Below are 25,028 nucleotides of genomic sequence, written 5' to 3'. Positions count from 1 at the left end.
TTTATTTCAAATGCATAAAGGCCATAGCCAATGAGCGTACAAGAATTAGGCATATATACACATATCATGACAATTCATAGATCAGTGGTCAAATACACGCTCATAGATACATTTTCTTGCAATAACTAACACTATATTATTATATAATTCAAACCATAATATATATAATACTATAATATTATCACAGCGATGAGACTGTGGCTGCTATACAGATACTGACTTATTACATATGTTAAATATAAAAAAAACTATTTCTTAATTCAAAAGGTTTATGTACATACATCGATAATTTTCTACATGTAGTTTTCCTATCACTGGCAATAAGTTCAACAAATTTCAGTACATTTGGTCTTTTCCAATAATATTTACTGATGTATTGTTTTCTTAAATCATTATACAATGTACATTCTAACAAGAAATGAACGTATAGATTCGGGTTTATACCATCTACCGGCTTCGATTTCTATTCTATGTGATGAAAGTCTTAACCTTGTTGTAAGTGCTCTCCGAAATTTTACAATATTTACATCACAAAAGTAGGATTTGACTTAAAATCTACATACAACATTTCCTTTCACCTAAGATAAAATATTTCGAATTGTATCGCAAAATATCAGATCAGAAACACATTAAAAATTGATAACATGCAACGATATTAATAATAATAATAATAATAATAATAATAATAATAATAATAATAATAATAATAATAATATAATAATAATTGTAATAATACTACTACTAATAATAAAAATAATTATAATGATAAAAAATAATATAAGAAGAAGAATAATAAAAACGGAAATAATGATAATAATAATAATAATAATAATAATAATAATAATAATAATAATAATAATAATAACAACAACAATTATTGTGATAATAATAATAGTACTAATAATAGTAATAATATTCAATCGACCTAACAAAGTGTGTTCCCCTTTATGCAACATTATACACCTCCAGCCCTTGATTTAAAGGTAACATGCACGTTTATAGTCCATGAGTATCCTTATTTATATACAGCAAAGGGTAAACGCAAGTATAAAACACTTCTGGAAAAGAAATTGTAATCATAGTTAAATTTCTGAGTTGCTCACTTGGGATGAAACTTGAATTTATTTTTTTAAGCCGTATCGACGCATGAATAATAAACAATGGCTTAATCAACGTCAGACAAGACCGGTCATTGAAAAGGGAACAAAAAGCGCTAACAACGCTTTATATACCCGTTTCTTCAATTGTAGTGACCCTGTCGTACAAATTTCAAGAATTGTGTGTAAAACCAGCACAAACAAATTTGACATAAATGAAATATTTACATATGTCTAAAACATCAGTCGCGGATAAATCTTTACAAATAATGTTTAAAAAATCTCTGTTAGCTTCTTAAAGGCCTGGTTTAAGGAATGTTTGGCATGACAATCCTCTGCTGTGAATCTCCTGCTAATTGCACTGATGTCACAGTAGGGGCCAATTTCCTGTGTATTTGTTTATTGTCTTAGGACCATTTAGGGTCCAATTCTATAATAAAGGCTCCAAAACTGCACAGCAGGATATTCAGATCTGAGATCTTATAAGACAATTAAGCAATTAGATTTAATTCAATACACAGAGGTTGTGTACAATACACGGGGGTTTGTTTGTTTTTGTGTGTTTTTGTTGTTGTTATTTTGTTGGGGGGGGGACTTACAGAAGGAATAAACTAGGCCTTTAACGCATGAATGATAACCTAAACTTATCCTTAGCAAGTCCCCTTATTCTGACAAATTTATTTTAGAGTTTTCCCGTTAATCAACTTAAAACACAAACAGCAGGAGCGTCTGCATGCAACTTATGTACAAAAACCAGTGCATATTTTTCTTCACAAACAGAAAATGACATCAATAATTCTATTTAATATTTATGCAAAAGGCTGCAGAAACAAGATCAGTAGCAAAAAGTTTAAACATAAACCCGGGTTAATGGCACTGGGTAAACGTCAAAGACATAAAACATAAAATCACAAACAAGAAACATAGAAGAACAGCACATAACCCACAAACAACACAGTGCACACATACTTTATATAAAAAACTTGGTATGTTTATCAAGAATTGTTAGATACCGCCTTAGAACGGTCAGTAAAATATAATTTACTGGGGGTTTAAACCAGTATATGTGCACAAACCCAACAATCCTTTATAAGATAAAACGCAAAAGGTAAATATTATCAAAGTTTGCATTTACTTGAGGAAACTTATCAATAAAACAAATAATAATAAACGTATAGGTAAACTCCAAATACTTCTATGATTAGAGATCCCAACTCTATCTGCAGACGGAGGAATAAAATTCAGAGCACCTAATGCAAAAACTTTTCAAAGATACGATGCAGTTATTGTTTGAAACTAATAACATCACACACAGTCTGCCTTATAAAATACAAGGTTTAAAACTGTGTGATCATAGAGTTTCATAATAAAAAGCATCATTGTACTAAAACTGGGAACAAATAAGGAAAACATTATTAAAAATAAAAGCAACATATATTAGCTAAATGATTTGCCAAATACGGTTTTAAAGATAACACGAACTAGTAAAATCTTCATAAAATTAAAGGACTGAAAGCTTAGTTGAAAGGATGCTATATTCAACCCTATATTTTTTTCAGGTATTCGTCTTCAAAAGTTAGAAGGCAAGTGCTCTTCAATGCAGATATTGTCATTACCGTTATCATTTATTTAGTCTGAACTGAAAACATAAGCGTCCTCCGTTATAGAGCCAATGAGTCGAAAATGGACGTTAACGCTGATTATGTTTTCTTACTTTCCCTTTTAAAATGATAATAAGAGTAAAGTAAAACAAATGGGGGAAAACGCAACATGCGATTGAGTCTGTGTTTTGTTAAACGTAAGTTTTTGCAATAAGGACTATCATCCTCAAAAAGTCTAGTTGTGCTTTGTAGTGCATAAGCTTTTTCATTAACGTATATAAGAAAGAGTAGAGGGCCCAAACAGAGCCCGGTGATACACATGCTTAAATGAGTTTAAATTGTGAAAATGATGTTCCAACGAACGGGCATATCCAGTTGATTACATTATCGGTATGTCCAGAACTTGTAATATTTCTGAACCATAGTTTTATGTTTATTTTCCATCATGTTGCGGTGCACTTGTAGTGTAGATGGTTGAAAATACAATATAAATTGATTGCTTTTTTCAATACTTTAATGCTTAAATACATATATGTAACCAAAAGACTATGTGGCTCTCTTTAGCCATTTATTTGGGAGTTTTCATCAACGCTGCATATAAAACTCTGCCTCGTATAGGCGGGCACTGGAAAGTTTACCATTGTCACGAAGCCTAAGTGCAGAATGACACAAAAGTGGTTTCATTACTATTGAATGACCTTTCGTGGCATTTTAGGGAAGCTCTTCTGTCTGTCAAACAATACCTGGTTCGCTCTTGCACTTAAAAATAAAACATCACTATTCATATTTGAAGTTTATTCAATTTAAACAAAAAAGGGAAACACAACAAAAACAGTTATGTAACCGAGCTCTTACGGTGAGTATATTTATAAAAAAAAAATATATTCGCTAAAAAATTATTGTTTATTTTTTTTCTTTCCTTTACAAAACAATATTTCCATAACACATTATTTCAAGGTTGAACTGGCATCGGAGATTTATTGTGAGCGTTTATATACGTGGATATATAATCTCATTGATTTATGTTAGGTCGAGCTCTGACTGCCAGGGTCGATGTCAACCCTGAATTCCCCCTAACTATCGTGATAAAATGCCAATATTAATCGTATATTTGTGTTTTAATGCTGACACTTGATTGCGAACACTGATCCCATGCTGGGAAAACGACCAACAGAGATATGTGTTTAATTTACTCAAGTTTCCTTACAACATCTCAAAAACAATATCGCATCAAATACATTAATCCATATAAAGTTAAGTAACTAATGTCCATTCCTATTGCGTCCTTGTAAAATAAAAGTCGATATAAACACGAAGACCCACGATTACCCGAATAATGTATGTCCGATGTCAGTAAGACTATGCCTTATGATTGAACTACGACAATGACCGAAAGAATATACCCGTAAGACTATGCAAACTTGAGTTACAAAGCCCGTAAGACTTCGCCAAATTAATTAACGTTTTTGCCAATACGACTAGTCCGAATGAGTTACGCCTAAGCCCATATGACTTTTCCCGATTACGTTACGTAGAAACCCTATAAGAACCGATTGAGTCACTCCGATGCCCGAAAAACTACGCCCAATTGAGCTACACATGTTCATAGAGGTTGACCGCTCTCACTAAGTCTGACGGTGTAAAGGTAAACATATTCAAAATTCTAAAAGCGTATTTACAGACGCCTTTAATATATTTCAAAATTAAAGGATAAGCATAATTATCACCTTTCTCAAAAGCTTAAATTTACTAAAATAATAATTTGCTTCTTTAATTTTTATTTTTTCGCCAAAGCTTTCTGACTGTTCGGCTTCTATTTTGCTCTTTTAAGTTGATATTGTGGTGACTTTTATTACAGTAAACAGCTGTTGCATGGACATTTGTGTCGAAACTGTAGTCCCGAGGTTGAGGGGATGACTTCAGAATTGTTGTCCCGAGGCCGGTCAACAGTTCAATACATTGTAATTTTTGTAAAACAGTCAAAAATAGTGAATAACATTCATAAAGTGAAAAGGTAAATAATTAAATCTGACTCATTAAGGATTTCTATGGTATTTTATAGACTGCATATCAAATGGAGCAGTAATTGTGTTGTTATTTGGAGTCTTATCAACTTTATTTTTTGCTTTCTTTTAAAATGTATTACAGCGTAGTCAAGTTGAAATATCATTATTAGTAGTATAATAATTGGTATTTCGCGGCCATTTTGTTTGGTGGTGCGGTGGTTCTGTCGGTGGTTCCATTGTTTACGCATGCGCAAGTTTGAAATTGACTTTCGCGGCCATTTTGTTTGGTGGTGCGGTGGTTCTGTCGGTGGTTCCATTGTTTACGCATGCGCACGTATATGTTTTGGCGGACAATTTTCAAAGTTTAACTCAACCAACATTGAGAGGGAAGACAATGGTATCGATTTCGCGCGTTAGCGGTCATATTTGGCGATTTCCCGCTTTTAGCGGTTATGTTTAACCATTGTTTAAAATCCAAGACAAAGGGTCATTGTTTAACTGGGTCTCCATTGATTATCAGTATTAATCTTTTTGCGATTGAAGTTGGCAGCCATTGTTTTACCGGCTAATATGAGTTATAATTTGACACCATATGACTCAAACAGGAGAATGTTTGATTCCTTTTGGGATGAGAATGGTAATATGTTACCCTGGAACGATAGTGAAGCTCGTTGTATATATTTGTGGGTTAAGGAGAGTCATCAGAAAATGGTAACTCTTTTAAGACAAACTAACAATTTTCAAACCATAGTTGATCAGTACAATAGCCATCAAGAGATTGAAGAATATCCGGATAGATGTAAATTCATTCCCTTTTTAACCGCATATACAGGACTTAAAGACGAGCCCATAGTACGGGAATAATCAACGTCCAAGACATTTTTTTTTTTTGGATTGTCAATAGTGGTATATAACAAACCGAACAAATTGGATATTGTAAGTCTGTGCTTTAACAGTTGTCTAAAGTGTTTAAAAAATACAAAAAATGGCTCAAGCTCAGATACGTTTTTCTAACGAGTTGCAGACATATTTGAGAGGTTTTGGTTTTGAAAATGTCTCTTGGTCACCAATAAGAAGGGAAATTACATGCACACTTGGTGACAAATTTGTCATAGTTGTGAAAGAGAGACAGCGACGCATTAAAATAATATTTAAAAAGGGTCACCAAAGTTTTCAATTACCATTTGATATTTTTGAAACTCTCTGTGATATGAAGGAAAGTGTTCCGTTATTGGCTTCATTCTTACACGGACAGTCGAAATGACAACTTCAAAACTATTAGAGTTTGAATATAGTTCTCCAAGCATGCTATTCTTTCAAGACAGACTTAAAACGTTCGACATGTGGCCACCTCAAATAGAACCAAACAAGTTCCAATTATCTTCAGCAGGATTTTATTATACTGGCAGAAATGACACAGTAGAGTGTTTTTCTTGCGGTTTGCGATTACATCAGTGGCAGAAAGGAGACGAGTCGTTGTTAGAACATAAAACACATTCTCCAAGCTGTTTATTTTTGAACATAATTGGACATCATGAAAACGACATTTCATGGCAGCATAAGGACACCCGATCTTCGTCCTCCAATGACTCATCCCGAGCACCATGGACGTGGACCGAACCTCTGGCGGGTTTTCAATATGGCGATATCCCCGGATGATCTGAAAATACAAATTTGAATTTTTCCGTTACCATATGTAACTATAAAAGACATACAACACAGCACAAACATTCAGTGTTTCATCGACATTTGGTGTGATCATATCGCAGCAGAAAAACTTAACATGGATTGCAGTGAACTATCTCAAGATATTTATGAAAATGAACATTGTGACTCCAAAACGAATGTTATGGACACTACAGAGATTTATACTCCAGTTTCTACAAGTGTCGCGCTAATGAATTCATACTTTGACTTTGTATATGCGAAGGCACTGTGTGAGGTTATGGGTATGGTGACTAGACAACTTTGCTATGGTTGCCAGATGGATCTCCCATCTCAAAAAGATCACGATTGTATCATGGATACAGACCCTGATGATGATGAGTATAAAATAGAACGTTACTTTAGTGACATGCTAAACGCAGTTAATGAAAAAAATATACTACAAAGTTGGGAAGAAATTATGCGCATTTCAAACATTTCCTCTGAAATGATTGATTTACACAAACATTTGCTAGAGAGCAATGACTATCTGCAGATAATGAAAACCGAGCGGTGGTGTGAAAAAAATGAAAAGAATGGTGTTGACAATCAATCGCATTGAAGATCGACTGTTTCGTCCATCACGTTGAGCAAAAGAATATTTACAACACAACAAAATGGACATATTATGCAATGTTGTATGTGTTTTACTGCATTTTTCTTCAAAAAAAGAATTCATGAGAAATTAAGAACTCTGGCATTGTGTGGCGTAAAATGATTTGTTATATTTATTACTTCACGAATTTCCTTTTTGCATGTTTCAAATAAATATTTAATTCACTTTATGTACATGTATGTCATTGTATGTATATGCTTGTATGATCATATGCTGACTTATTTTATAGATGTTTAGTTTCAAATAAATGTATTTATATCTATACATGTTTTCATTTCCTTGCTTTAGTTTAATTAACAACCCATGTGTCCCATAATATAAACTACTAACAACGATGATCATGTTTAATCATGGATAAAACGCAGAAGGAACATATCCTATCACAATATTATTTCGATTCTAAAAACGCAGGCAGCGTTTTGGGTGCAAAAAAGTTACACAGGATATTAAACCAAAACTATCCAAGAGTATTTACTACTTATTTCATACAGAAATGGCTCAACAATCAAGACTCGTATGCCATTCAACGTCAGGCGAGACATACATATAAAAGACCACGTGTTGAAGTGGCGGGTATGAACGATCAGGGTGATATGGATTTAATGGCAGTTGATAACATTGCTAAATACAATGATGGAGTTAAATACCTACTCATTGTTATAGATATATTTTCACGTTTTCTATCCGTTCGACCCTTAGTTAATAAAAAATCTAACACGGTATTGTTAGCAATCAAGGATATTCTTAGTGTTCATAAGTTTAAAAAGTTAAGAACGGACCGAGGTTCTGAATTTATCAATCGTGAATTAAAAGCGTTTATGCAAAAGAAGAGAGTTTACTTGTTTAATACACAAAGCACCGCTAAAGCAAACTATGCAGAGCGAGTCATTCGTACCCTTCGTGGTATGATATTTAGAATGTTAAGATATCAGCGAAATTATAGATATATAGATCACCTTCAAGATATTGTAAATAATAATTCCCCTCATCAGAGTTTGGATGGATTAGCACCAAGTGATGTTACAAAGAAAAACGAGTCACAACTTTGGAGTAAAATGTATCTAAAACCTAAAAAATTCCCCAAAACGCCTCCTCGCTTTAAATATAAAATTGGTGATTTGGTTAGATTAAGTTACACGAAACATCCCTTTAGAAGAGCTTATCAACAACAATATACTACAGAAGTTTTTAAAATAAAGAGCAAGATTTTCAAACAAGGTTTTCCATTGTATAAGATCATAGACTTGAATAAAGAACCAATATCAGGTTATGTGAATCAAAATGAAATAATTCCTGTTGATAAAGATGCAGACAGTCTTTGGTATGTTGATAAAGTTTAAAAAAAGAGAAAAGTCAAAGGGAAATTAGAGTATTTTGTTCGATGGGAAGGATTTCCAAAATCATTTGATAGCTGGATTGATGCAGATCAAGTTCAAGAACAATAATAATGGAACGTTATGTGTTTGTGAGAGACAATGAGAGCAATGAATTAAAAGGTTTTACTATTTATATTGCTATTCTTGATAATTATATATTGTGCATCCTAACAATATTTCATTTTTTCAAATATTGGTTGTATAATTTGTGTACAATTTGTAGCTACTTTTTGGATTCAATAACGTTTTTAAAGACAATTACAGTGTGTTGCGCAAATGTTTAATTGATAAAGGGTTGAATATGCATAATTTCAAACTCTGTACTCGCGGCCTTGAGTGCTGAGCTAATGTTTATTTGCATTTTGTGACTAGTGAGTATGATTATATTATAATTCATGTACATCAATGTGAATTCTTCAGCTTGTAAATACACTGAATGCAAATCAAACCATTCATCCTCATTGACATACTACCCTTCATTGGTTGAGGCTTTTGGAACCAAACACCTTAATACCGTCGACATTCACTTCAAAGCCTGACCTAAATTTCTAGAAACTTCTAAGTCCCTTATAACAGGATTAAGCTAATTTCATTAGTAGGGTAAAAAGGGGACTCTCGCGGCCATTTTGTTTGGTGGTGCGGTGGTTCTGTCGGTGGTTCCATTGTTTGCGCATGCACAAGTTTGAAATTGACTCTCGCGGCCATCTTTGGCGGTTTCCCGCGTTAGCGGCCATATTTAACCATTGTTTGAAATCCAAGACAAAGGGTCATTGTTTAAATGGGTCTCCATTGATTAACAGTATTCATTTCAATAAAAGGGATATAAACAATAGCATTGTCACACTAACCACATCAGTGTATTGTATGTCAAAGGACAACTCATCCAATGTTTCTAACATAGGGTCATCGACCTAGGATCTATTTAATGGTATTGTTTTCCCTCATCAGACGATGGACTTATCATAACCTCCACCATCTTTATATGTGATCAAACGGATTCTTTTATATGTAAGATCACAGGTCATTGACAAACAAAAGTTCATCAGAGCCCAGCCATCGCGTGATCGAAAGTGATTTCAAGAAATTGAATGACTAAAACCTGACCGTTTAGTGTCAATTTGTACAACAACACCATATCTAATAGCCACCCAATTACTCTCCGACGTACCCATTGTAATAACTTAAAAGTGAAGACAGTTAAATGAGCTGCTGATGACTCAAAAGACGAGATTGTCGTTATCATATATCTAGTTTATCATTCAGGGTGACTAAAGCTCTTCCACTGTGGTGAGCTATCACAATAAATCACTTATTAAACCATTGTCAAATGCCAGCGCTCTATTCACTGGACTCTGTTTATCATTATGGACACCTCCGTTGAACCTTACAATGACATGAAAGTTTTTCAAACAACTTACTAAATAATCTTTTATTTTGACCACCAAAAGTAGGTTTTGAAGATATAACAGTTTTGTCCTCTCTTAGCTTCTTTTGAGTTTCACTATTTTTATTAAATCGGTAAAGGATTCACACAATTTCTTTATCAAATAACCTCATACCTTAAAGGTATGATGTATCGTTTACATTTCATTAAATCAACCCTACAGAAATGTTAAGATGTGTTCGATCTTATTTTAATGAAAACGTGAATGTTTTTTATTATTTATTTTTGTGTATAACTATTTCATTCCATTAATACAATATTTTAAAATTTAACAAGACCAAATTGAGATTTATAAGTTGAGGACATGTCTGACGAGCTATTTTATACCATTCCGGTATGTTGTATCAATAAATAAAATATCAGACAAGATTTTAATATTTATTTTCTTATAAATACAATACAATGCAAATACAAATAAAGTTGATTATAATTGAATTCAAACAATTTGTTTAACAAAGATCATACATTTTTATTTATTTTTTTTATCTATTTTAGGTTACATTTCAACAGTAGAGCAGTAGATAACATCACATGAAATTACATGAAATTAGATGTAATTTGGTATAAAACATAGAAATTATATCTCTTGTATCTTATAATGTCCATAAGCATATGATTTAATTCCATCTTCTAATAAAAATCTTTTGTCATCAAAACTAGATAATCCTACTTTGCTGATTGTTTCCAGATAAATTTTATGGTTATGACTTCTTAATGAATGCATTGTTGAGTGCATTTGAGAATTATTAAATAATACATGTTTATAATCATTAAGAGTCAATGATTTTTTAACAACCGCTTTTGATATCCCTTTTGCTCTTTTCTCGTCTATATCATCACACTTAAATGCATACATTTTCGATCGCAAACCGCAATATTCACTAATACATTTCTCATTTGTTTCACTTTTCATTTTTCCCATTACTTTTTTGTTGAAGTCACTATATAAAAAATGATCTTTAGGGAAATCTGAAGTGTCAAACAAATGTGAATAGGCCAACATATCTTGGAAAATGTCCGGTGTTGTACATGATACTAAAAATGAATCTGTGTCCGTTAATTCTAGCTCAACGTTGCTACCATACACATTTTTCAAATGATTATAATAAAAATCGTACATGGTATATTTTGACAAATCAAGGATACTCATTCCAACAAAAATTTGGTTTATTTAATTTAATTTTTTTGCGACTTAATTCAACACCAACAAGGTCTTCAGAAAAAATCCGGTGCATCTTATAAGTGGGTTTGGATGACACCTTCTGTAGTCGTTTTTCTGTATGAACAAGTTCTACGGACCGATGCTTCCGAAGATTTTCCATGGTTTTTCCTGAAAGTAAACAAAATTTTTGGTAAGTAACTTTTCATCATGTTAATCTTTACTCTGAACTGCTCAATATATGTTTTTATGATGGTATCCGTCGTTATCTTAGATACCTGTGTTTTGGATGAGGGATATGAAAATGGGACCGAAAAATACACTTTTTACTTGCCGGTAGTTAGTTTTGGTCAGTTTTACTTTAGGTTCCTAATTGTACATGAGCACTTGTAAGCGTCTGATTGAAGATGAATGAAATACCAAAAAGTGAAACTACGCCTGACAATTATTGAACAGTTGTTTTTGTAGATAAGTATTAGTGGTATGGAAGTGACAATAAATTTATTGTATAAATTACATACGGGCAGATCATACAAAAATGATAACAATGCAATAATTAACACGAACCCCAAAAAACAATTAAAAAAACAAAAACAAAACAAAACAACAACCTTACCGAAGACCGAGTTGTTCATGAGTTTGAAGAAGTTCTTCTCGAAAGCAGTCTTGGCTTGTTGTCGCATTTTGGTGTTGAACTCAACGTAGGGTTTCATGAAAGCCTCTTGTTGGAACTCTAATACTTTATGTATTTTTTTTCAATTTAAGACCGAGTTGGAGATACAGTTGCAGGTTGCGATAGTGAAGTACATAATTCTGTTTGTTTTCTAAAGTGGTGAGTAATTTTTCCACCTTTGCTCTGGGTGGAAGTTCCTCACTGTTGTGTAAATGTTTCAACACATGTTGAGCATAAGGAGATAATTTTTCATTGGGTGTGAATTTACGTTCCGGAGCTAATGGGTAGTCGTTATGACTGTCATGTAAATGTTTTGGATATTCTAGATCTACTTCTAGAATATACCCCTTAGATCCATCCTCTGGTATTTTTTCAGGTTCAAAAGTATCAATTTCTTCCTTCTGTAAAAACTTAAAGAATGTTACTAACTCGGAAACTTAATAGTAAATGAACTAGTTTGTCAAATGTTTTGGTGGGAAAATATTCCACCAAAATGTGAATTTGGCGGGAAAAAAGTTCGCCAAACATTTGAATTTTAAACATTTGAATTTCAAATACTATAGGGAATCCATTTCAATTTGTTAATTATCTTTGTGTTTCCCCTTTTGTTTTGTTTTGACTTTATTTCTTTGAGATTCTCATTTTTTTTTCTTATTTTTTTTAGGTTTTTCAAAAAACTTGTTTAAACGTTTCACGACTAGTCTTTTCTGTAAATTTCCGTCATTTTGAATTGATTTTTTCTGTAACTTCCCGCCATTTTGAGTCAACCTTTTCTGTGAATTCTTACCATTTTGTTGTAAAACCATGTTATTGTTTTTAGAAAGTTGACTGTTTTGTAAACTTCCATCACATTTAGAGAGTAAGTATTCATACTTTGATTTAGGAATTAACACTAATTCTTGAGCCATGATTCACTGGGTTTAATTAACGCTAAAAACTGTTTGAAATATTTTAACAGAATGGCTTTCCTCCTTTTTTGAGAGAGTCTTTTGGATATTACTTTACGTATGACATGTCTATATCGTTTCAAGTTCTTTTTATCCTTTTCTGGAATGACAAGATTTCCCCTGATAGCATTGTAAATCACCTCTATAAGTGCAGCCAATTGAGATTTTGTTAAATTTTTTATCAACATTTTTTGTTGTTTTTCATTGGTGTTGATCATAAATTTTAAAAAATGTATCTCCTTCTGTAGTTTATCTTCCATTTTTCTCCTTTTCAGGTAGAAATACAATGGGGGTTTGATGTGGAAAGATGTCTGTACGAAGTTTATATAACGGGTTAGAATGTGGACTTACATCCACCAGAAGGTAACTATATTTCTTGTTTGTGGCTTTTCTATAGGCATCCATAAAATAATGCGTTTCACCGGGAAACATTTGTTTGGCTAATGCTTGAATTTGTAATTTATCTCTCTGATTGTTAAACAACACAAAATAATGACTGTTTAGACTAATAGTTCGAAAATATTTTCCTCCTGTAAATAAATTTTGCACTACGAAAAAGACTGAAAAATTATGGTGATGACTATAAATGGTGAATAAGTTGACAATATCTACACTTTGTGAAGCTTTTTGTGCTAAATCATCAATCACTAATATTTTGAAGTCAGTTTCCATAGTCCACATGTCCATATCGTCTTTAGTTGGTAAACCTTCAAAAAATTCAATATTTTCCACATGTTCTTTCATATCATCAAATAAGGATTGATAGGTAGAATAACAATATATATAATCTTTTTCGGAATCATGGTAAACATAGAGTTTGCATTTTTAAACAACTCAAATAGAAAGGTTGACTTTCCACTTCCACTTGTTCCTGCCACAATACAAGTGGCAGGGCATTCAAATTTAATTAATGCATCCAACATGATCTACACTTGTTGATAACAGAGAACACAATAAATAGAATACAAACAAAAACCATTTAAATACACTACTTTATTAGTGATCTACATGTTTGGTTTTTGAAACAACCATTTTGCGAACAATATGGAAACATATTTCTAACGAAGTTATATACAAGTAAATCATTACAGTCATAATCATTGAAAAAACTATGTACAATGTCATAAAAAGATACACCATTTGTTCGTTGTAGTAAGAATAACAAACAATACATCCCACAAACATCACTGTAATTACTTTGTAGCTGTCTCGAATTTGTGATAACAGTTGAAAAATAAGAAGCATATTTCAGAAAATAAGTGTTAAAATAGTCAATTGGTTTCCCATAACTGTCAAAATATTCGATAGTGGTTGAATTTGGGAAGTAATATACACCAATGTCTTCCTTCCATGAAATGATTGTCTGTATTGGCAATAAAACCACATGGAAATACCAAGTCGTTTGGTAGTTGATCAGCCGCAAACACCCCCAAAATTGTTTTTTGCAACATTGGATCACAGTCTATACAACACTGAAGCTGTGATGTATTCATTCTGTTATTATGTCTCTCTGAGCGTTAATTTGAAAAAATCCAGGAGAACTATTATACACAATACAGCTTGTTGCGGTAGATAAAGCCGTTCCAAATTGAACCTCTAATCGCACATTTCCTGTTTTTATTAGAGATAGAAATGCTTCATCAGAAAACTTTGGCTCTAATTGAAATGTAAAAATACAGGATGTGCGTGCAAAGTCTTCTCTGTTTATATCAAGTCCAGCATCTTTATTCCACATTCCATTTGTTAGAAACATATTTGCGTATACTCTCATAAAACTTTCTCCTTTTAAATTATTAAAATTTGTTTTTAGTGGATTACCCCACACTGGAACCCCATCAGCATAAAGGCAAATACTCCTAATGTCACAGTTTAGGAAATGAAATGGATTTGATTTATAATCTCCCGAAATTGCTCTTGATCTAACAAAGGCAACGACAATTGTATTTGGTTTTTGTCCTTGAAATAAGTTATCCCACGTAAACACCGTACTTCCTGCAGCAATGGTTTGTAACCGACATTCAAGTCTATCAAATGGATACTTTGCTGTGTTGATCTTTAACATCTCAGAGTGAGCAACAATGAGAGCTGGATTGACTCTAACTTTTTTTACTAAAAGATAACTATCTGTAATGTTTACTTTATAGCATGGGGATGTCTCGCCAGAACTTAGACAGAATGCTGGAGAACTACGATACAACTTCACATTAACATCCACTTGGTTTAACAGGTACCGTTTAATAGTAAATAAACTGTGATATATAGGCCCTTGCAACTCTAAAGTTTTTGATTTTGTTATATATTTTGCCCGTAAAAACAATCCATTGTTTGCTCCACTAGGATCACAGTCTTCTGGGTGATCATTGTCATCTTTTATGAATAGTTGAGAAGACAATTGAGAAAATGAAGCATCTTTTCCATTACATAGTAAAGTATTAAACATGGCTATATATGGATTGTAATTAGATGATATAACCGCCTTGTTTTGTAGAGTCACTTCTATAATTGAAAATAATGCCTGCAAGAACAAATTCACAGGTCCCACCTTCTCACCCGATTTTAAGTTAGATCCATCTGGATTAGTTACTTTTAGTTTCACACATAACTGTGTATCTTTCAGATCGAGATAGTCCATCGAATTCTGACCACTGATTTGAAACTCAATGGGAGTATCATCCGACACTTGGGATATTGGACGAATCTCTTGATAATGGACATCATTCACCGCAACTTGTGTAGGAGGTAAGTCAAATAGTAGTAATTCATTCGGAACACCTTCAGAAAATCCGTCTTTTGTGAAATAAGACATTTTATGAACCAAATATATCCCACGTTGTTATAGATTTCTTCGAATTATTTCTCGCTTTCTTATCAATTTTCCATTTATTGTCCACTTTTTTGCTTGCTTTTAAACCTTTTCTTGATTTTTGATTGTTTTTTACAGGTTTATTTTCAGTTTGTTTATTTTTTCTTGTAGACTTCTGTCCTTTTTTCGGCTTAGTTTGTTTACTCCTGTTTCTGAACTGTTTTTTTCTCGCGCTGTATACACGATGTGTTACTTCTGAAGGTTTGGATAATTTATGAACAAGGGTTGACATTTCTGAAGTATTTAAACCATCTCGTTTCAGCTCACTTTTCGCCTGGTTTACTGTCTGTTCCGATGGGGAAACTGTGCTGATTGTCATACCATTACTTCCCATCTTCGACTTGTGTGGAATGGCAAATCCCCTCCCAACTTGAGGTTTGTTATTTTTGAAATAGTCTATCCACATTTGTGGGTTCGGTACATACAACTTAGATTGATTCATATTTGGGGTAAAATGGATATCGCTTAAAATGAAGTGTGAGATGCACTGGTGAACTTACGAATGAAGCATACTCGTTTTCCACAGTTTTTATACTGAAATCAATCTCTTGGAATTCTGATCGGTTTAAGGGTAAATAAAAAGGAGATTCTAACACATAATTCCAATCTTCTTTTTTCTCTATTCTTCTCAATAAGGGACGTTCACCTCCGTCAACAACGCTTTCTTTGCAAACGTTTGAGTAAATAAATAAGGTATTATCTACAGTTTTTCTTCTTGCTTTAGGATCAGTTTTTATACTTATTTCACACAAAGCAACCTTCCAGTAACCATTAAAAGATAGAGGTAATTTTAACTGCACTTTGAAGTTAGGGTTTGTTCTCGGTGAAGATGTGATTACTTTCACTGTCTCTCACAAACACATATCGTTCCATTATTATTGTTCTTGAACTTGATCTGCATCAATCCAGCTATCAAATGATTTTGGAAATCCTTCCCATCGAACAAAATACTCTAATTTCCCTTTGACTTTTCTCTTTTTTAAAACTTTATCAACATACCAAAGACTGTCTGCATCTTTATCAACAGGAATTATTTCATTTTGATTCACATAACCTGATATTGGTTCTTTATTCAAGTCTATGATCTTATACAATGGAAAACCTTGTTTGAAAATCTTGCTCTTTATTTTAAAAACTTCTGTAGTATATTGTTGTTGATAAGCTCTTCTAAAGGGATGTTTCGTGTAACTTAATCTAACCAAATCACCAATTTTATATTTAAAGCGAGGAGGCGTTTTGGGGAATTTTTTAGGTTTTAGATACATTTTACTCCAAAGTTGTGTCTCGTTTTTCTTTGTAACATCACTTGGTGCTAATCCATCCAAACTCCGATGAGGGGAATTATTGTAACTATTTACAATATCTTGAAGGTGATCTATATATCTATAATTTCGCTGATATCTTAACATTCTAAATATCATACCACGATGGGTACGAATGACTCGCTCTGCATAGTTTGCTTTAGCGGTGCTTTGTGTATTAAACAAGTAAACTCTCTTCTTTTGCATAAACGCTTTTAATTCACGATTGATAAATTCAGAACCTCGGTCCGTTCTTAACTTTTTAAACTTATGAACACTAAGAATATCCTTGATTGCTAACAATACCGTGTTAGATTTTTTATTAACTAAGGGTCGAACGGATAGAAAACGTGAAAATATATCTATAACAATGAGTAGGTATTTAACTCCATCATTGTATTTAGCAATGTTATCAACTGCCATTAAATCCATATCACCCTGATCGTTCATACCCGCCACTTCAACACGTGGTCTTTTATATGTATGTCTCGCCTGACGTTGAATGGCATACGAGTCTTGATTGTTGAGCCATTTCTGTATGAAATAAGTAGTAAATACTCTTGGATAGTTTTGGTTTAATATCCTGTGTAACTTTTTTGCACCCAAAAAGCTGCCTGCGTTTTTAGAATCGAAATAATATTGTGATAGGATATGTTCCTTCTGCGTTTTATCCATGATTAAACATGATCATCGTTGTTAGTAGTTTATATTATGGGACACATGGGTTGTTAATTAAACTAAAGCAAGGAAATGAAAACATGTATAGATATAAATACATTTATTTGAAACTAAACATGTATAAAATAAGTCAGCATATGATCATACAAACATATACATACAATGACATACATGTACATAAAGTGAATTAAATATTTATTTGAAACATGCAAAAAGGAAATTCGTGAAGTAATAAATATAACAAATCATTTTACGCCACACAATGCCAGAGTTCTTAATTTCTCATGAATTCTTTTTTTGAAGAAAAATGCAGTAAAACACATACAACATTGCATAATATGTCCATTTTGTTGTGTTGTAAATATTCTTTTGCTCAACGTGATGGACGAAACAGTCGATCTTCAATGCGATTGATTGTCAACACCATTCTTTTCATTTTTTCACACCACCGCTCGGTTTTCATTATCTGCAGATAGTCATTGCTCTCTAGCAAATGTTTGTGTAAATCAATCATTTCAGAGGAAATGTTTGAAATGCGCACAATTTCTTCCCAACTTTGTAGTATATTTTTTTCATTAACTGCGTTTAGCATGTCACTAAAGTAACGTTCTATTTTATACTCATCATCATCAGGGTCTGTATCCATGATACAATCGTGATCTTTTTGAGATGGGAGATCCATCTGGCAACCATAGCAAAGTTGTCTAGTCACCATACCCATAACCTCACACAGTGCCTTCGCATATACAAAGTCAAAGTATGAATTCATTAGCGCGACACTTGTAGAAACTGGAGTATAAATCTCTGTAGTGTCCATAACATTCGTTTTGGAGTCACAATGTTCATTTTTATAAATATCTTGAGATAGTTCACTGCAATCCATGTTAAGTTTTTCTGCTGCGATATGATCACACCAAATGTCGATGAAACACTGAATGTTTGTGCTGTGTTGTATGTCTTTTATAGTTACATATGGTAAAGGAAAAATTCAAATTTGAATTTTCAGATCATCCGGGGATATCGCCATATTGAAAACCCGCCAGAGGTTCGGTCCACGTCCATGGTGCTCGGGATGAGTCATTGGAGGACGAAGATCGGGTGTCCTTATGCTGCCATGAAATGTCGGTTTCATGATGTCCAATTATGTTCAAAAATAAACAACTTGGAGAATGTGTTTTATGTTCTAACAACGACTCGTCTCCTTTCTGCCACTGATGTAATCGCAAACCGCAAGAAAAACACTCTACTGTGTCATTTCTGCCAGTATAATAAAATCCTGCTGAAGATAATTGGAACTTGTTTGGTTCTATTTGAGGTGGCCACATGTCGAACGTTTTAAGTCTGTCTTGAAAGAATAGCATGCTTGGAGAACTATATTCAAACTCTAATAGTTTTGAAGTTGTCATTTCGACTGTCCGTGTAAGAATGAAGCCAATAACTGAACACTTTCCTTCATATCACAGAGAGTTTCAAAAATATCAAATGGTAATTGAAAACTTTGGTGACCCTTTTTAAATATTATTTTAATGCGTCGCTGTCTCTCTTTCACAACTATGACAAATTTGTCACCAAGTGTGCATGTAATTTCCCTTCTTATTGGTGACCAAGAGACATTTTCAAAACCAAAACCTCTCAAATATGTCTGCAACTCGTTAGAAAAACGTATCTGAGCTTGAGCCATTTTTTGTATTTTTTAAACACTTTAGACAACTGTTAAAGCACAGACTTACAATATCCAATTTGTTCGGTTTGTTATATACCACTATTGACAATCCAAAAAAAAAAATGTCTTGGACGTTGATTATTCTCGTACTATGGGCTCGTCTTTAAGTCCTGTATATGCGGTTAAAAAGGGAATGAATTTACATCTATCCGGATATTCTTCAATCTCTTGATGGCTATTGTACTGATCAACTATGGTTTGAAAATTGTTAGTTTGTCTTAAAAGAGTTACCATTTTCTGATGACTCTCCTTAACCCACAAATATATACAACGAACTTCACTATCGTTCCAGGGTAACATATTACCATTCTCATCCCAAAAGGAATCAAACATTCTCCTGTTTGAGTCATATGGTGTCAAATTATAACTCATATTAGCCGGTAAAACAATGGCTGCCAACTTCAATCGCAAAAAGATTAATACTGATAATCAATGGAGACCCAGTTAAACAATGACCCTTTGTCTTGGATTTTAAACAATGGTTAAACATAACCGCTAAAAGCGGGAAATCGCCAAATATGACCGCTAACGCGCGAAATCGATACCATTGTCTTCCCGCTCAATGTTGGTTGAGTTAAACTTTGAAAATTGTCCGCCAAAACATATACGTGCGCATGCGTAAACAATGGAACCACCGACAGAACCACCGCACCACCAAACAAAATGGCCGCGAAAGTCAATTTCAAACTTGCGCATGCGTAAACAATGGAACCACCGACAGAACCACCGCACCACCAAACAAAATGGCCGCGAAATACCAATTATTATACTACTATTATTTTGGGAATCTGAAGTTAACGAGAGTATTATAAAAGACACACATTAAAATCCATAAATTATAAACTTAGGTTTTTGAAAACTCTTTTAAAGAAGTTAAGTGTGTTAAATAAACACAGGCTGTTGTGCAGTGTATATAATTTTATTGATAAAAGTTAATTGATAAACAGGCAATTAGATATGGTTCCAATAAATTCAACGAGACAATGGCAAATACACGCCCAACTTCGATTGCAATATAAGATTTGTTCAAAATGACGAAATACACAATTTACAAAATTGTAAGCTGTAACATGCAAACCATTTCAATGCGCATGTGTGGTGAATATAGTGTGCATGTCACGAATGGAAGGAATTACACGCAAACAGTTTAACTACCTCCCTTACTTCCTTAAGCAGATTTTCATATCTCCTAATATTTGCTTAAAGTGAGGGTCAAGACAGCCGTACACGAACGGGTTAATAGCATGGTTTATGAATACTAGTCTGAAAAAGAAGAAATACACAGACTTCTCATACGCATTTAAACGTTTTAAGATTCCTTCTGATATTAACGCTAATAATGTCATATACGTAATTGTTGTGACAATGAATATGATTGTCAAAACGAACATGATGTACGTTTTCCAATTAACCAGGTTCGCGTTTTCTTGACGTCGATGCTGTACCTTAATGTGACAGACTTCCGGCCTTACGGCTTCAATGACACAAACATCATTGACGTCAACTGGATCACTTTCGTCATCCATATTCCTCATTTCTGTTTCTTTGTAAGCTATTCCATTCCCGATCTGTACTTCTAAAATAGAAACATTTCTTGCATCACTGATCCCGCTTTTTTCATTTTTCTGGGAAGTTGTCTGCTTGCTGACCATAGGCAAGCACGAGTCTCTGTTCATTTGTGCAAATGAGCGACCTAAGATGAGTCTTTTTGCTACCAGTACATAAAGACTAAGCATGATCACCAGGCATATCCCAATTAAAACCTCGACTGATGTAGCGTATAAAAACGGTTGTCTACTGCCTGCATAATAAGAATCCGTTTCACAGATAGTGACAGTAACGTTTCTTCCATTGTATATCCTTACGTCCTGCTTGATTCCCCAGAGAAACGAGACTGGCAGTGAAAGGGTGAACGCCGAGCCGTAGATAAGGCCGCACATGAGGAGCGCCTGGCGAGGCTTGATCTGCCATCTGAATGGCGCACAAACCTTCCGGTAGCGGTCGACAGCAATGATGCATAGACAAAATGCCTCCCCTGACACCGTGAACACGTTAAAGAAGGACTTGACTTTGCAGACGACGGGGAACGGGTACTTGTACCAGTGCTGCTGCGTGAGAATTTCTCCAGGCATCGTGGTGAGCGTGCTGATCAAGTCCAAAAGAGCGAGGCACAGCACGAAGTAGCGGAAATTACAGGCATGGTAACGCTTTATAAATACGAACAAGACAAATAAATTTCCAAAAAATCCCACAACAGCTTCAATTCCAACAAAAACTGAAACAGGTGTTAATACCCGTTTTATTTCGTCATTCAGTTGGTCCAATAATTCTCTTTCCGTCACATTAGATAGTCCATTAGTGTTGTCAGTTTCCTTATGGCTAATAACTGTATTGCCATACCTACTAGTCCTCGTTGTCAGAAAAATATCACCCATCTCTTATGAACTTGTGTTTAAACTTAAAAAATGTCAATCAAAACGTAGTATTTGATTAACTCAATCCATTACACCATAGTGCACAACTTTATAAGACACCGTTTGAGTGATGTGCTGTTTAGTACCTACTAAATCGAAAATCGTAGTTAGAATATCATATCGAGTAAGGTTTTTATTTTCTTCCGTATTTTGACTTAATCGTTGGGTCTAGATGTACTAAATCGATTCAATAGGTAACACTTGCTGTATTTGAAAGTGCGTTAATAATTTCAGTGTTATATATTTACAAATGGTTGATTTAATTTGTCGAATCGATACATACCGTTCAATTAAATATGACACAATTTTAAATGTTTTAAATGTAAATAACCTAACAGAGCCTTATTTCCCTAAATCTTTGTTCAGAGAATTAAAACTGTTAAGCGCAGACAAGAACTTGGTACTTAGCAATGTTTAAACTTAATTTAAACAGTATTTTATTTCAATTAACAAAATTATGTTCAATATTACAAAAGATAAGAATCGGAAAACAAGTTACTTAAACCTTATGTAAATTCCTTTGTTAAAGATATTAAGTCAATTTAGCTCATTGCGAGCATTTGCGGTCAAAATGCCTGTAATCAGAAAGATGTTTAAGGTACAATAAATGATCCATACTGTTATTACGTTTAATAAATGTAGCTATTACTTGGGTTTTGATTTCATGCATGACATACAACCCCGATATACAACGTTTTAGCAGTCACCACAAACAACGAATCTATTCAAATTTCTGCACATGTACACATAGAAATACTTCCTTGTTCTGTTCAAAACTTAAGCTTTCTTCACCTTAAGGTAGATTGTGATCGGTATGTGCACAAGGGAGGTCACTCAAACAACGCTGTCTCTGTGGTGAGGGGTATATTAGAAGAAATAGAAACGCTTTTAATGAAAGCAATGATATTTTTCGGTGAATATCATGCTTAAAGGAACTGAAGCCAAGCCTTAGATGGCAAGGCATTATTTACCTTCGTCGTGAACCGACATTGTAATGTGGGGTTAGTTTGCCGAGTGTGGGTGAAGATTATATTTGAATGATTTGATTGATTCCGATTGTATCGTCGCTTTTGGAAGGAAATTCCGATGCCGGATTGAAGCAGAAAGAAATTATGATGCATATGATTGGCTTCGACACATGGGAAGGTTAAACAAAGTTCAATAATCAGGTGCCTTGCCGTTTTTCATCTTATAACAGAGAACAAGTCTATGTTTCTTTGTTCTAGAAAAAACAGCGACCGAGATGTTTGTGGGAACGATCACTTTGTATATGATATTGTGCATAAACAGGGGTGGATGAATCAATTGATACCGTTTCCTAGAGAAAAAAACAACATTGACTCTGTTTTCAATGGATTAAATGTGACTAGCCATTTACGTGACTTGATTGTTTTTTTTGAAGTTTAGAATTGATGAGAGTAGCTGAAGCGTAAGGTGTCTCGACCACATTATATAGGTTAGTAACTTTAATATCAGAAACAATGTAGTGTGTGAAGATGGGAACAAAAAGAGGGCGAACAATATAGCCCTGAAGTACTCCTGCCAGTAAATCAGACACTACATGACGAAACAACGACATGTTTACTACCGCGAGATATGATATAAAGTTGATCAGGTGGTTACCTCTGATGCCATTTATTATGTATATATAAGACCTATATGCCAGACGCGATCAAAGGCTTTAGATATATCACATAATACAGCCCTCAGCTCCCTGCCCTCATCGAGAGCTTGTCAGATTCAACTTTATGAAAAGCAAGTTGAATTACTGTAGAGTCCCTTTGGTAAATCCAGATTGATACGATGAAATGAGGTCATGAATAAAAACGTAATTGTGCAGTATTTTATTAATACAGCGTTCTTTTAACTTCCCAAACAGCTTAGAATAGAAACAAGTCGATAGTTTGACAACTTCGAAGGAATCAGACTTCTTAAAAAAGGGGTAACATAAGCAAGCGTTCATGGTGATGTAAATGTGGAGGAGGAAGCGATTAATTTGGTAAGAAAAGAAGACAATGAAGCCACTAGAGCACCTGCTCCTTCACGTTTAAGGCCGATAAAATCTGGCAAATGACCCACTGCAGGATCCAAACAACTTTGTTTCCTGCTCAGAAATGAGGCATCAGGAGAACTATAAGGAACAGTGGATATATTAGGAAGTGGGTTTTTTAATCAGAACGGATTTAATTAGACCAAAAAAGGTTATTAAACATTTAAGCTTTTTCAGCATTTGTTGAAGCTTAGACGTTATTAACAGCCAGGGTGGGAATGAAATTCTAATTAAAGTTGTTTGTGTTTTTATTCATTTTTAAACTATTCCTTTCACAAATTTAATACATCTGCTAGTTTTGTTTTGTTATCTGACTTTGATTTTTATAGTGAAGCAGATGTGTTTTCTGATGCATCAGATTCAAGTGGCCTAAGGTTTGTAAAAGTGCTAACAGAATTACAGACAAATACTTGCGGCGTGGCGGAAAGTCTATATGTACATGGCGTGTGAACCAAAACACGAAGGCCTTTCAACTAATTACTCTGTGGTTAAGAGGGGAATATGTATCTACAAGGTAATACAAGGCCATGTTTGAAACGGTGTAACTGATGAAGAATGAAGACATACTAGAAAACATCCGTGCACGGGTAGGATGTCAAGAAATAGATCTAGAGCTCGTACATAGATAATATTTAAGTAACGGACAAACCTCGAACATTGCATACATAATTGACGAGCCTGAAACTTCGATATTTTTGCAAAGTAATAAGACAATTTAAACTTTGATCATAATTAATGTGTCGTACATTCGTTTTCATGTTCATTTAGGTATAACTATTAGTCAATCAATTGACAGGTGAATACATATAAATTCGTTTTATAAACCCCATTTGACGAATTTTACTTCATAAATTATAAATGTAAAGTACAAACGTATTTGATATTCCCCAAATGAAAATGCCATTTTTTAGATAAACAAATATGATTTAAGAATAATAATTATAAAAACATGAGACTAGATGTACAGCAATTAGTTAAAGTATTGTGATATGTAGCAAACCCGTAGTATAAACCTCTTTATCGATTGAATAGTCTAAAGAGATCCATGCAATTGAACTTGACTTAAGTACCTCCTTTCTTGATCTGCCATGACTTTAACTGAAACTTTCAAAGAACGGTTAAAGAAATCATTTTGAGTGTACTGTGAAGCTGGTAGCCTAGCGGCCTAGTTGCCTGAAAATGCCGGCCTAGCTGCTTGAAGTTAGAGGCCCAGCGGCCTAGTTGCCTGAAACTGCCGACCTAGCGGCGTGAAGCTAGAGGCCCAGCGGCATAGTTGCCTGAAACTGCCGGCCTAGCGGTGTGAAGTTAGAGGCCTT

General features: G+C 34.0%; 1 protein-coding gene and 2 long non-coding RNA genes across 3 annotated transcripts; 2 read left to right on the top strand and 1 right to left on the bottom strand.

Annotated features, from left to right (window-relative positions):
* Window positions 1-11,167: 11,167 nt before the first annotated feature.
* LOC128211165 (uncharacterized) lies at window positions 11,168-13,383 on the top strand. Its single transcript, XR_008257229.1, has 3 exons — window positions 11,168-11,484; window positions 11,769-11,835; window positions 12,899-13,383. It is a non-coding gene; the product is annotated as an uncharacterized LOC128211165 (long non-coding RNA).
* A 1,378-nt stretch (window positions 13,384-14,761) lies between these two features.
* Window positions 14,762-18,610, top strand: LOC128211010 (uncharacterized). Its single transcript, XR_008257187.1, has 4 exons — window positions 14,762-14,850; window positions 15,241-15,362; window positions 15,749-15,861; window positions 18,472-18,610. It is a non-coding gene; the product is annotated as an uncharacterized LOC128211010 (long non-coding RNA).
* Window positions 18,611-20,110: 1,500 nt separating this feature from the next.
* Window positions 20,111-21,781, bottom strand: LOC128212306 (D(1A) dopamine receptor-like). The gene has a single exon (XM_052917695.1). It carries the CDS (start codon window positions 21,621-21,623, stop codon window positions 20,349-20,351), a length of 1,275 nt encoding a protein of 424 aa, XP_052773655.1. The 5' UTR covers window positions 21,624-21,781; the 3' UTR covers window positions 20,111-20,348.
* Window positions 21,782-25,028: the final 3,247 nt, after the last annotated feature.

The sequence above is a fragment of the Mya arenaria genome, chromosome 12 (genome assembly GCF_026914265.1).
Source record: "Mya arenaria isolate MELC-2E11 chromosome 12, ASM2691426v1".
In the NCBI taxonomy this organism is placed as follows: domain Eukaryota; kingdom Metazoa; phylum Mollusca; class Bivalvia; order Myida; family Myidae; genus Mya; species Mya arenaria.
This window is presented reverse-complemented; position numbering and strand designations above follow the sequence as displayed.